Consider the following 15,043-nt stretch of genomic DNA (forward strand, 5'->3'; position numbering starts at 1 on the left):
TTTTTTTCATATTTATATAATGGAAAAAAATTTATGGATTTTGTCTTCTGAGTTTACTGTGACTTGTGAGGAAGCAACGGCATAGAAATCTAAAGTTAGAACTTCTCAAACTACTTTGTTGTAGATTTTGTGCTGGACAACCAACATAGTTACTTTTTTCTTACCCTCTGATTACTACATTAAACAAGTTAATACTTTGAGTGGACAGATACATCTAAATGGTTATTAGACTGAATTTATATTGGGCTTTTCCAGTCCACTCAAAGCTCTTTACACTAGATCCACATTCATTCGATCACACTCACAAATGTGCTCGCATTCATACACCGATATGCAGATCAGTAGGCAGCTTGGGGTTAAGTGCCTTGCTCAGGGGCACATCGATACATGGCAGTCGGAATCGAATGAGCCGTTGATGCGTTCTTGGAGTAATTTTGTTATCTCACTCCTAGGAAAGTTCCTCACTATTCCATGTTTTCTCCTTGTGAATAATGAGTCTCACTGGGGTTCAGAGGTGTCCCAAAGTCTTCAAAATGTTGTCAGGATGTGACATTTTGGACGTTGTGTTTTGTTTTGTTTACTGCTAACTAGAGGTTTCTTGTTTATGGCTTTGTATTCATATTTTCTGTTTTTCCTACAGTTCTGGTTTTCTTCTGCCTCCCAGTGTGTTCTCCTCTCGCCCTTTGTTCCCTTGGCGTTGCTTTCCTGTTCTTAGAATGGTTTCATTATTATTATTATTATTATTATTATTATTATTAGTTCTCCGGTCCCCCTTAGCCTTGTTCCTCTAGTTTATCTTTGTTCTCTAGTTCCTCCTTTATAGGTTAGCTTTAGTTATTGTTTACTTTTATTCTAGTCCTCATTTCCTCTGCTTCATCCTCAGTTTGGTTCAGTCAGTGTGTGTTTAGGTTTCTTGACTTTTTAGTCAGGGTTCCCTTTTGGTTCCTATTTTGTTAAGTGTTTAGGCCTTAGGTTGTTGTGTTCCCTCAAATTTCTCAGTTTCCTTTAGTTCATGTTTATTCTTGATTCTTATGCTTTATTTATCTTTGTTTTAGGTCTGCTCATTGTCTTGTTAATTAGTTGTATTAGGTTCACCTGTTCCCTCTGCCTTCCTGCTTCCTTGCCTCACCTGTCCTTAGTTCCTTTGATTACCTGCCTTTGTTCTCTCTCTGCATATTAGTTGGTTTGTTTCATTATGTTTTGAGGGTTCCTTGTGTTACAACTCGCTCATACTCGCTACCCTCGTCCATGCCATGATCCTGCAGTGTTCAGCCTTGTAAGTTTGGGTTTCAACCCTGGTCAATACCTGCAGTGTGTTTTTGTTACGTTTTGATACTTTGAATAAAGCTCTGGATTCCACAATGCTGCTGCCAAGCTCTTGTCTGCGCTTTGGTCCAACCCAAAACCACTCCGTGACAAATGTAACCATTTCAGGAATGATGGATATCTATGTCTTTGTTTTGAGTTTGTTCTTTAATTTCTTTGGACTGGGGCATGATGTGTTGCTTTTTTAGATCTTTTAGCCTACTAGATGTTGTCAGAGAAGTACTGTTTGAGTTATTTCTTGAGTGATTCATGATTTAACAATGGGGATAATTATTAATTTCACATTTAGCCAGATCAGTTTGGGTAGTTTTCTTTCCCTTAATAGGTGAAATCCTCATTTGAACAGTGCATGTTGAAATTTTTCAGGTTATCTATGACTGATAATAATTGTTTGATCTGAAACATTCAAGTGTGTGTGAGTGCAAATACTTTTCACAACACTGTAAAATTGATAGGTCTTTTTCGTGTATTATAGTTTTGTTTTTTTTACTAATCCATGACGTAATTATTTAAGCCACTCCATCCTAACTAAATCCATCTCAGACTAGACAAATTATTTTTCTTGTTGAAAAAGAACAAAAGCACAGCTAAATCTGACTCCTGCTTTCGATATTTGTTACCTTTCATGTTTTGGACGCAGGGTGAAAGGTCACATTTAAAAAGGTCGTTAAGGTTTGAGAGGCTGGGAGGCGTTACGGTCCATGGGTGTAAATAGGGCTTTAATTTGAGGGCTGATGGTGATGAGGTGATGCCACCTTATCTCTCCATTTTGTTTTACCAGGACAGAGAGAAAACATGAAAAGGAAAAGGAGGCTTGAAAGATAAAAGTTTTAAGAGATAGTTTTTTTTTTTTCCTGTGTGCAGTGGGCTTGTTTGAAGCACATATGAGCAGGAAGGGTGTGTCTTGAATTAGACACTAGTCTGTATTTGACTTTTATTAAGACGAATCAACGTATAGGAGATTTTATTTAGTTTTAAGCAAGTTTAGGTTGTTAATTATAACCAGAAACTAATATAAAGGAAAACAGAACAAACTAGATGGAGAGATTGATGGATGTAGGTAAAATAAAAAAAGGGGGAAACGATGATAAAAATTAAGAAGAAACACGAGGTGAAGCAGTGAACACTGTCGCCTCCAAGTGGCAAAGCTACCCTACTTTATTTTAACCTTCAGGCCAGGAAAATATTATTTTATGCTTATAAAATTTTAAGGAATTAATACATACAACATTTTTTGTTTGTGTTTCAATAAAAACCTTTGTCCCAAACAGCATTATGAAACATTTTTGTTTTTGGGTGATAAACAACAGATTCCATGATAAATCATATATTAAAATCTTGTTAATTTATAATTCTGTGTAAATTTGACACGTTTTATTAAAACATCAGAATCAATGTTTTGTTGAAAGGCCGTATTTCATTGAGATGTGGGCTTTTTCTTTAAAAAACAAAAACATTGTGAGGTTTCGCTGCATTTTTTTCGCCTTATGGGCTATCACATTCATTTTTCTCTAATTGAAAAGTATGTACTCCTAAAAAAATAATTTAATATTCCCATTATTCCTAATTACAGATTTGTTCATTTAATCTGTCTGAATATTTTGTGCTGGAGCTCAGCAGTTAACAGTAATGTGCTTTAGCTCAACCAGGTTACAGTAGTTGACCTTTTACATTCAATAATCATGTTAGTAAATTATTGAATTTCACTGATTGAATTTAACAATGGCCCGGATGCAATCTCATAACTTCTGCAGTTGTTTTGTTCTTGGTTATATCCACCATCTCAGCGGCTCAGATTGTGAGGGTGAACTGCCTGGCCTGAAAATTGTTTTAACCAATTTACTAAAGTTCAGCTGTGAGTTTGGGTAACAGTTTGTCAAGTAGATTACCGTGAAGAAAAATAAAAGTCGTAAAATAAGGCATTGGAACAAAAACAGAGCAGCTTTTGTATAACCACAGACTATCCCACTGACATCATCATACGCCCTCTCCCTTTGACATGAGCATACCAGTGCTTTATCCCCCTCGATGTTTGTGTGTATTGTTTTGGGGGGCTCAGTCTCTGCAACAGACAGTCAAGCAGCCCTGGTGCCGTGGTGGTATGTCGAGTGTTTATAAGGCGAGGTGACCCGGTGTGACCGCTGACCCCCACGTAACAAGGGTAGCAGTGGAGTGGGTTGCATGTACCCCCACTACTCTACTAATGGATACCAGGATGGAGACAGAGGAGAACATGACCTTTCAGATGCATTGACCAAACTGGTTCTCAGAATTTAAAGGGGCATTCCCAAAGTTTTGCACTTTAGCCATTTTTTTACAAAACGATTCCTTTCCCAAAAGTAACAGTGCCTGGAAAAACTAATACTAGCCTTCCACTTATCCCCCTTTTATTCAAATAACATTCACAAACTTCAATTTATTTTTTTGCAGATTTTACCAAAAGCAAAAGTAAGTAGTGTATGATTGTGTGGTAAAAAAAAATTAAATATGGTTTTCAAATAAATTTCAGCAAAAACAGAAAGTGTCGCGTTCATTTGTATTCAGCCCATTTTTACTTGTTTAAGTTTAAATAAAATGAAGTGCAGAGTCAAGCTGTTCTGTGAAGGCTGCAGAGGTTTTTTAAAGAATATTGGTGAACAATCAACATCATGAAGACCAAGGAACACAGCAGACATGCCACAAGTCAAGTAGGCAAACTTAGAAGAATGAAACAGATGAGATGAGCTGAAAATAACATGCCAAAGACGCCATGCCTAGTAAGAAATGGTGGTGGCATCATCATGCTGTGGGGATTCTTTCTTCAGTCGGGCGAGGAAAGCTGGTCAGAGTTAGACAGTCCCAAAGAAAACCTGCCAATGGCTGGAAGAGACTTGAGACATTGGTTAGATCTTCACCTTCTGGCAGGACAGTGACTTAAAATATAAAGACAGAGCTACAATGGAATCATTTAGGTCAAAGCATCTCAGATCCAAGACTCAGAAGTTTCCAGTTTCTCTCCTTACAACTGTAGTCCACCACATATCTACATTAAACTTTAAAAGTCTATGGGAACATTTCACAAGCTCAATTACAGCTGTCCTCCATGACAGATGATGGCGGTTTAAATATTTATAGAAATCTTTTTCCTTGCAGTTCTTCGAATACCCACTGTGTAGCTTTCTTAATTTACCCACGAATTTACTTTAAAATTACAGACTGAGCCCAGGGTTATGCTTATAAAACTGCAGTGGTCTGAAGAACCACCTCATCAGCAATTGATCATATACTGTTCTGGTTGTTTTGCACTTTGACTTGTCACATTTCCACCATTTAGTGGGTCTACATCCATGGCCAAACTTCCTTTCCAGTGGTGCAGTTGTTCCAAAATGCTGCAGTCAACAGAAAATTTAAAAAAGAAAAAGAAACTGCTGTCCTTCAGTTCCTTCTTTTTTCTGCTTGTCCTAATCATTGCCTTGAAGATGTGAAGAAATTCACGGCATGTCTAACAAATGTAAATATCAGGTTGTATTGGTAACACCTTGCCTTAACTTGCATTAATATTTGACAAATTCTGAGAGTAGGGTTATGTGGTATACATGTCCGTTTTATGGTAAACCGTGTCTATGAGTGTAGCATAAGTTTGAAAGTGGCATAGGCCTTGCTCTTTTGTTGGCAGATCTTTAAATTAGCAGTGATTACCATTAGGTTAGACTCCTGTTTAACACTGAGTGCTATTACAACACTTTAAACTCTTCTAGGATCTGTATCATTGAGGTCCCACTCTGTCAGGTACTTCTTTGGAAACATTGTGTTTACAACCAAACAGTTTTCAGGTAATATTTCCATCATATGTCATGTTAAGTGGTAGCTTGTTGAGAGTGACTCAGATCTGATCTTTTATATTAACAAGCATTTTTTAAATGTTGGTACTTATGTTTCTTTGTTTTCTTCATTTCACTCTGTGTTCTCAAAGTGAACACACACAGCTGTTAAAATGTTTCTGGCCATAATAAAAATAAGACCCCAAAATAATTTCACATCAATTATTTTGAATCTTATTACTCAGAATGAAAAATGAATCCATTAATACTTTATTAATCTCCTGAAAAGATGAAGTTAGATAAACCCTGATATAACATCCAGTGGGATTTTCTTCATATTTTCTCATTTGCATCCTGTAGCTAAAGCCATCGTTTGCAGAGAGGTTACAGAGGATCATTGTACAAACATATCAGCAGGAGAATGACATCTTCATTTGTGCCAGTTGCAATATTTCATTCCCTTTGCTTCACAGGGACTCAGTAATAACCAATATTAATCATGTCATTCAAATCTTCAAGTCCTTACCGTTTTATTGACATTGTAAGCCTCTTGATGAATAACGTAACTAGTTAACATATACCTGACTTGTATTTTGACATAACACACATCTGTTATTTAGAAAAAAATTATTTTGAAGGTGGATGGCAGTGGGCTGAAGAGGTTTGAGTATCTGCATTGTAACCAAGCCTTGAACTTTAAACATTATACGTTATACTTTAGCAAAAAGAAATGTAACCCTGATACACTCACTCCTTGCTTATACTATCTGATCAAACTTACCAGAATTACATATTGAACTTGTTTTTCACTGGTCGTTTTGCTCTAGTTGTCCTGTTGTCTCTGACCTAACACTTCATCCGTCGCTTCTTTCCATCTTGGCTCCTCTCCTCCCTCCTCTTCTGTCATGACATCATCTGACCTCGGTGTGGTTGGGGTTTAGTTGGAGACCTACAGCTATATTAAACTAGCCGGGTTTATTTTCGCACTACTTTGATCCGTCCTTGTTAGAGCCTCCTGCCGCAGGGCCACAGGGCCGCGGGACCTGGCAGCCTCCACTTTATAAACCCTGAGTTTGTAAAATAAAACACACTCAGAATGGGGACAAAATCGGCAGTAAAGACTAAGTGTGAAACTCGAGAAAATTAAGCGACGCTGGTTCTGTCCAGTCCCACGCTGCATGTAACAGTGCTGACGGACACTGTGTGCAGTGTTTTTGAGGGCGACAAGAGGTTGGTTGTTCTGGTGTGAAAATTCACAGCTAAACCTTAAGGCTGAGTCATATTTTATTTTCCAGGGTGCAAATTATAAACCTGGAAAACTGATAGTGGCACACTAAAGTTGTGAGTCTGCAAAAACATTGAGTAGGTAATTCTGTTTTTATTTTATTTTATTTTTTATCAAACATACTTGCACATTTGGCAATGCAGATCTGTCTGTTCAGACATGTCCAAATGTCAACTATTAAATAGAATGTCTTGTATTAGAAGTAAGGAAGTATCTCGAAAAAGAGGTGAGGACCAGAAAATCTAAAGCATAAGGGAGCCTTGCTTTAAAAGTTCTTGCCACCTTTGTTTAGTACACGAATAATAGCTGTCCTGTCCACACATTCACCTACCCGAGCCCGACCTGTCACAGAGGTCCCCCATGTTTGATAGATTTGCATTTGTGCCATACTTTTCCCATTTCTAAACGAATAGAACTCTGTGAGATGTTCAGAGCTTGGAAAATTGTTTTAGAACATAACCATGTTTTCAGTTTCTTTATCCCTGACCTGATTAGTTTGATTCTTGATCTTAATGCTGAGAATACTGAGAACATAAGTAGCAACAGATTACTGGCACGTAACTCCAAGCACTGCTGAAATTTGTCTGAGCCAACAATGTTAGAAAAGCTTTAAGTACAAATGTTTGCTGACTTTAAACTTATTAAATGTGCCTCAATATGTGATTTTTGTGTTGCTAGTAAGCTTGACTGTAGTTTATCATACACTGTATTTTGGGGTTTTTGGCTATTACTGTTTCTCAATAAATGTAAATGAAGACATTATTCAGTTTAGTCATTTCACCCTTTTAATTACAAAGCTGTGAAATGTATTTAAAAAAATCAAGGATAAAAATAAATAAAAAGCATTCATGTCTTTATTTACCAATCCTGTTATTCTTAAATAGACTGTCCTTTTTGAATAGGTTGGCTATGTTCAGACTTTCTGTAACCATATCCCTGAGTATAATTTCCTTTTTTTCTAAGCTCCCATTTGGCTGATACTGAAGCATTGTTCCTTCTAATGCATCTTACTGATTTATAGAGAACTTTTATATATATCTGGACAGCAAGAGAAGGTGTGTGGCAAAGAGGACAGCACCAAATCCGGCTATAAATTCAGAAAAAATTGATTTACAACGTATTAAAGGGCTTTTTGTTTATATAAATTTGTAAATTTATTTATGAAGAAAAAAAAGATAAATAATTAGAGGCTTACGTAGTGCTCATGTTTCAAATCAAGACTGCAAGGATGGTCATGTCATGGTAATAAAAACTGAACATTAAATAATTACACTGAGGGTGATTTCCTTAAACAATTAGCCTCTTGAGGCCAAAATGTTTTCCTTCTTTTCCAGGAAAAATTAAAGCGTCTTTATTAGTTGCCATCTTGGGTAAGAATGGCTCTTCAGAAATGAAAAACTACACTACAACTGGGGCTCTGACAGTTATGATTTTGTCAACAGTGATAAAACTTGTCCAATTCATAAAAACAACATAAAGAAATATTGGAAGAGATTAAATGAGAACGTGATATAATTGTTGTAGTATAGTTGGAGTTTTGACAGTTGGAAAAATATGAAAGTAACAGACCATTGCTGTATTCCTCTCTGTATCCTGTAGGACGGGAAAGCGGACTGTAAACAAGAGAAATGTCCTCTGGTCTCTGAAGACTGTGCCCTGGTGGTGAAGCAGACCGGCGCCTGCTGTGAGAAGTGTAAAGGTAAGACACACTGACAGAGCCAGAGTAAGGCAAACCTGTGTTACTTTGTTTTTTTGAGCCTGATATGAGACTGTATAAACAGCGATGATGATAATAATGAACACTGGAAGGGTTTATTGCAGCTCTGTGGTATCTGTAACTGGAGGACTTTAATGGAGGTACTGTTATAACACAGAAACATAAAGCTCATAGAGACCAACCCTTCAGAGACCACTTTATCGCACTGTATGCCAACAGCCAGGCCTCAATACAACCTGAGGGAGTAAATCTGGATGTTTTTTTACCTCACGTGAAACCACATACACACAGCTGCAGCAGGTGGAGACAGTCTGGCTGCTGAAGGGGTTCACCGTCAGGTTTACAAGCAACAAAAATACAATTACTTTAATAAATCTGAAATCATGAAAAAGATTTGTTTATGCGTCCACATGGACAGGATCATTCTGATCTTTGTCTAAATGGTCAGAATGATTCAAACGTCTCTGGGAAATATCTGAGCAATAAAATAATTTGTAGTTCTGGGGCCATCTCACTTGATGTGGGGGGGCTGTTCCAGAGTCCATTGGTGCTTAATACAGAATATTGTTTTACTTGTCAGGGTTTAATGCCATTTATAACAGGTTTTCTCCATACAAAACCCTCTGTTATACACTCCGTACCATCCATACCCTTTGGCATTAGGGGTAATGATATATAGAAAGGTTTGAAATAAATCACTTTTTTATTACAGTAGCTTAATCTTACAAAGAAGTATTTGCAGTGAGTTTTGAAGATTATTTTTCTCTTATCACCCTCATTAAAGTGCACAGTGAAAAGACATATCTTCATAAGTCAGGAAATTGGCTCAAGAAAATAGTTATCTGTCTAAATTTGAACATATATGCAGTCAGAGTAAAATAACGGCAACAAAAAACGTTAAAAATAAAGATCAACTACTTGTATTTCCTTAAGTTTGGCTTGTCCGTGCAGGGTCACAGGGGAGTTGGTGCCTATCTCCAGTCATTGAGCGATACCCCGAGAGAACATGCAAACTCCATGTAGACAGACCCCAGACTGGGCCTTTTTGCTGCAAGGCAACAATGTTACCAACTGCAACACCATGCAGCCAGAATCAGAATTAGCTTAAATGTATTTCTCTGTAGTAATAAGTCAAACAAAGCAGAAATTTGAAGACGTACATTGAAGAAGTCACCTACAGTGAGAAAAGATTTAACTGCCATGTTTGTGATGATTAAGAACAATCTAAACAAACTCAACACTAAAAATAAGCTACCAAAATAACTAACAATTATGCAAAAGATATATATATATATTCTTTTAGAAATAATCCATAAAGGTTAATGTGTTTTCTTGTGCATTACGTTAATTGTTGTAGAGTTTCCAGAAGTTCTGTCCTTATTAGCTCCTGGCAACTAAACTGAACCTTTAAATAATCAAAAAGACTTCAATCCTCCAAAATGTCATTGTTTGAGAATGGGTTTGATTAAGTCATATGGCTCCATGGAAATCTAAAATCTCTCACGCCTACCTCCAGCTGTCTGCTGGAGAGCCTTTTTGTTTGCAGCTTTCTGTTTTAAGACACAACACTTCATTAATGTTCCGCTCGGGGAACAAAAAGCCCTGTGTCATGACTGCGGCAAGTTTCAGTTCTTATTGTGAGGTTAATCTGTAATTCCTGTGATTTAACGATGGGCCCTGCTTTGACTTTGCTGCTGAAAACACACCAGCTTCAACATGTCACTTGTGAAATAATGCTCACAGTTGATGAGAATCACAGTCAGACTTTATTACAAAGACTGTAGTCTGAAATTCCCTTAATAAACAAGCTTACACATACTGGAGTGGGTGTAAAAATAATGAAAAAAAAACTGTAGTTATTAAAACTGTTATTTAAAAACAAATGTCTGAATTAGGGTTTAAGTAGAAAGTGTCACTGTTAGCAGTTTAAGTTCATTTGATATTTGAACCATCACCGACATATTGCTCTGAGTGATCCAGTCCAGCAGAAGTGTTTTAAATTGATTTATTTTTCTGGCTTTAAAATGAATGAAATTCAGTGGAAATGTTGTGACTGCAGTGAATTTTCACAAATAATTTAGAAATGGTTGGAGTAAAGAAATTGGGAGTGGGTTCAAATGGTTTAAATTAGAGTAACTTGATTAAAATTTGCCGTTTCCTGCAGTACGAGAAAACAACTCTTTAGACCGAGAGAAGGATCACAATACTATCACATTTATTGGTGCACTGACGGTTGTGACGTTTCTCCAAGTGTGCAAAGCTGGTAGAGACGTTCGACTGTTCTACCACATAAAATCACAATAAAATACATTGAATTGCAAGGTAGTAAAATAACAACATATGGGCAAAATTCACAATGTATGAATACTTTTGAAAGGCACAGTGTGTTGTTCTTTCAGTCTGTGTGGGTGTATGCATTTCAATGGGATTTTGTTACCTAATTTCATCAGTTTTTTTCTAAATTACTACAAATCTTCCTGCAGCAGTGATATAGTATCACAGGATTTATTTTACAAAGCAGAAAGTAGATCAAACTCTGATTAGGTTTCAATGTATGAAAAGTTAAACATTGATCGGAGACTGCTTACTGTAAAGGGGACGAAATGAATAGGCTTCTCATTCAGCGCTGAAAGGAAAGTAGGTGACAGTGCAGTGGTTGTCGTTCAAACAGTAGCTGTTTGGCTCTGAAACTGTATTAGTGTGAGAGTGGCAGAGGACTGGGGTCGAATGCATTCCTTTTTCTCCTGCAAAAGTATATAGTGCCTAGATAAAGCAGTGATGCCTCTGGAACGTCAAGCTAAAAGAACAAACTTGAACTTTTAGACATGCAGTAAAGGGCACCTGGGCTGGGAGTTGAACCCATGACTGGCTGTGTCAAGGACTGAAGCCCTCCGAATATGGGTCGCGCGTTTTACCCCTGCACCACTGCCGCACCCAACATGCTTTATTTTTAAAATGATTCAATCACCTCATTTGAGTTACAAGTGCATCTAACATATTTCCAGTGTTTCCTTCTTTGTAAACCACAGCTGCAGTATGTTATTAAGCTTTGGAAGAATGATTTTTCAGCTTTTGCAGAAAAATAAACATAACATTTTTAGAGCACCACATCCAGATCTGAGATTCTGCATAATATATGAGATTTTCATGTGAGAGGAAGAGGCAGTTATGTTTTCTACAGTGTGCTGAGATAAGTTATTGCACTAAATCACACAGTAATTCTCAATAACATCAGCAAATTAATGTAAAATGTGCAGATGTATTTTCTGTGTTGTAGGAAAAATGTTGCATAGCTGCTTTCTCTCTCAGCTCAGTTCAAACATTTAGGTGATCATGCGTTGATCTGACATAAACATAAACACAAACAATTTTATCTTCACAAAGATATGCCCAGTATTCCCAGAAGCTTTAAAGATCTCTGCATAGTTACAGTTCCATTGTCAGAATATTATTTACACTCCACAGCTGGTGATTTTACAAATGTTAAATAGAAATGTTAATACAAATGTTAAATGTTATAGAGAATTAAAAAGAATAAGTGTAACCCTAAAGTTTTGCATTATTTGCCTCTCTGTCTCTCCTTCAGGCTGTATGTTAGACGGACGGTCCTATAACAGCTCGGTATCCTGGACAACCTCCACCAAACCCTGCATAACAAGACGCTGTCAGGTGTGTCTTAAGTTATCCTGACTGGTAGCTGACTGGAGGGGAAGTGATAAAGCGGGAAGACTGAAAAAAGTCCAGTGGCACAATAGACTAATGCCTGGATAAGAATACCAAGATAATTGTTACAAAATAATCGTTAGGCAATGGTTGATGAAATCAGACGTCACATAAGATGTGAACTGTATCGGGATGGAAAAAGAGCTGGTAAAAAAAAGTAGAATGATATTTTTTAGGTGTAAAACTGAAGCTATTACTTTGCTTTTTGTTCAGGAAGGTGTGATCACAGAGGCGGAGGTACAGTGTGTCATTCACTGCAAGAACCCAAAGTTCCACCCAAAAAAGTGCTGTCCAACCTGCCCCAGTGAGTATTAGTTGTGATGTAAAAACTAAAATAAAACATTGTATCATTTACATGGTACACATTTTTAACATGTTAGATAAAAAATAATTTCAGATATTTAAATTAAAATGAATTAAATTAAAATTAAAAGAATAGAAATATGTTTTTAAGCTTTTTAAGTACCTAATTTGCAATAAATATATATATATATATATATATATTTTTTTTTTCATTTTATTATTAAAATTTCATTTTGTATTCTTAGACTTTTGCAACTTTGATTAATAAATGCATAATGTCAGACCTTCAAGAATGTATTCTAATATTTTCTATTATTGTTATTTAAACATTGATATTATTCTAAAACACAATTATTAAAATTTTTAATTTGTTGGTTTGGAAAATACTTAAATAATTTTTAATGAGCTTAAAATGTATGCTTTCATAAGTATAAACTAAAATATCTAAATGAAATATTTCAGGTGCCTAACATTTCTCACTGCAGGTTGCATCTTTGAGGGTCACCTTTATAAAGAGAAAGAAGAGTTCAGCCCTGAAGGCAAACCCTGCATCAAGTGCACGTGCACTGTGAGTACACATACAGTGCACATTCACCTTTCCAGCAGGATCTCTGCCCTGCACATTAGTTAACTTTGGAGTCTCTTAGGAGTCCCACATGTCTGGTTGAAACAACATTCTCCTCTTTGCTTTTGCCCCTTTTAATTCCTCCCATGTTCCTGCCTACCCCCAGCATCCCCCCTTAGACAAACAAACCCTACATGCAGGTCTATAAACACATTAAAGTATTAATGTGTTGACACCCAATAAGGAAACTCTGGAGGGTTTTTTAAAACAAATACTCACACAAACCTTTTGTTATAGTTTTCCCTGTTTATTACCAAGTTAAGAGGGCTCCTTATGCCACTGAATGCTTTTATCTGTCTGTCATTTAAACTTCGGTCTTGAGGTTTGGGTAAAATGGGTGATTATGGTCAAAATATTATCCTTACTGTATTTGTTTTTTGATTTTGTTAAGTAGAGGTTCCTCAATAAAATATTTTAAAAGGTATTTTAAAACATTGCTGTAGTTGTGCATCTAAATTTTAGACCTGTTTTGCCTGTTTTGAAACTGTATAAACATATACATATAGATATATCTATATATATAGATATAACACATTGACAGTGATGTCTAGAATAGAGCTCAGGATGGATGTTACCATGACAAACATATGAATGTGACCAGCGGTAATGCTTGCTGGTGATTAGGATGTGCTGTTTTTTTCAGGGAGGGCGGACTCTCTGCATGAGGGAGGTGTGTCCTGTGCTTTCATGCCCTGCTCACCTGAGCCACACCCTTCCTGGACAGTGCTGTCCCAGGTGTATAGGTAAAGACTGAGCTTCAGGTCCTTTGTAATTCTCCTGAAATTTCTGTGATTTTTTTTTTCTGTGAAGACTTCAGACTTTCAGATATTTGAGAATGCCTTATTTTTATTGTTTCCTGCTTGCGATTCTGTTTCATTTCTAGGTCAGAGGAAGGTGTTTGATCTCTCTTTAGGAAGTTGTCTTTTCCACAGTGATGTCTATGAGAATGGTACTTCCTTTATGCTCAACAACTGTACCATCTGCACATGCAAGGTACTTTCCTGGAGATTACAATTTCTTGGTAGAAAAATTTTTTAGTAAGGGAACATATTCCATTATTCCTTTCTCGACACAAAACATGGCATATTTTAATATAATTTGCATACAGCTGATACCAGATATTTTAATACACTGTGAAGAAAAACATTTTTTCTCAGTTTGTGTTTGTTTGGAGACATGTCTTGTTGGCTCATCACACTAAACTTAAGTGTTTGGCCATAATGACCATCAATATTTGTGGGCAAGCTTGAGAAGACATCTTAACTGTGAAGCATGGAGGTGGCAGCATCATGTTATTTGGGTGTTTTGTTACAGGAGAAACAAGTGCACTTCATAAAGTATTATGCATTTTGAAAAAAACAATTATGTACAAATATTGAAGCAACATCTGAAAACATCAGCCAGCAAGTAAAAGTAATTCAAATGGACAATGACCCAAAGCACAAATTAGCTACTAAGCAGCTAAAGGATAGCAAATTGGCCAAAATACCTGCAAACTATTGTGAGAAACTTGTAGTAGGATACCAGAATCGTTGACCAGTCGTAAACAAATATTCTTCAAAAATATCTCTCATTATTCTGGCATTTAAAAAACATAAATAATTTTGGAAATCCAATCTGACCGGACATGTTTAATGTGATTTAATGTCAGAGAGTGAGGAACAATGGTGATATATCTTTTTATTCAGTGTATGTCAATATCTGGGTTCAACTGTGATTAACCCTAATGCAAAAAATATTGCTTTCTTGTCCCTAAGGATTCAACAGTGGTGTGCAAAAAGCTGTGCTCACGTCCAGGCAGCTGCCAGGACAGTCAGTGCTGTGATGAGTGTCTGTCTTATGTGAAGGTGGAGGAGGTGAAGTACTGCAGAGTGCGGAACAAAATCTACAGGGTGAGGACAAGGATGAATGAATTGTTTATGGAAGGATTGGTCATTTTCTGATATATATTAATAAATGGACAGTGGCTGGATGGATAGAATGAGTGGAAAAATAAACAAGTGGCTGGATGATGATCGACTGGATCAGTATCACATCTAAGCTAGATAAGAACTCTTTCCAAGCTGCAGAAAAAAAAACCATTATTTTTGGAGGTGCTGTAGGAATGTGTAGATTTATTGTATCTGTGACCAATTTGTGGTTCTGTTGTGTCTGTAGGAGGGAGACATGTGGTCGTCAGTGAACTGCACTCTTTGTGCTTGTGTTAAAGGCACCGTCGAGTGTCGGCCCAAACAGTGCGTGCCGATCACCAGCTGTCCCTCGGT

General features: G+C 36.8%; 1 protein-coding gene across 1 annotated transcript in view; it reads left to right on the forward strand.

The window, feature by feature from the left end:
* The window catches only part of bmper (BMP binding endothelial regulator), a 49,063-nt gene that overhangs the window by 14,996 nt on the left and 19,024 nt on the right, over positions 1-15,043 (forward strand). Inside the window, exons 3-10 of the mRNA XM_047360593.1 lie at positions 8,011-8,110; positions 11,715-11,797; positions 12,065-12,155; positions 12,640-12,722; positions 13,423-13,522; positions 13,663-13,772; positions 14,537-14,671; positions 14,937-15,041. Of these exons, the coding sequence (XP_047216549.1) occupies positions 8,011-8,110; positions 11,715-11,797; positions 12,065-12,155; positions 12,640-12,722; positions 13,423-13,522; positions 13,663-13,772; positions 14,537-14,671; positions 14,937-15,041 (807 nt within the window). The remainder of the gene's footprint in view (positions 1-8,010; positions 8,111-11,714; positions 11,798-12,064; positions 12,156-12,639; positions 12,723-13,422; positions 13,523-13,662; positions 13,773-14,536; positions 14,672-14,936; positions 15,042-15,043) is intronic.

Source organism: Girardinichthys multiradiatus, chromosome 3 (assembly GCF_021462225.1).
Source record: "Girardinichthys multiradiatus isolate DD_20200921_A chromosome 3, DD_fGirMul_XY1, whole genome shotgun sequence".
Taxonomy (NCBI): Eukaryota; Metazoa; Chordata; class Actinopteri; order Cyprinodontiformes; family Goodeidae; genus Girardinichthys; species Girardinichthys multiradiatus.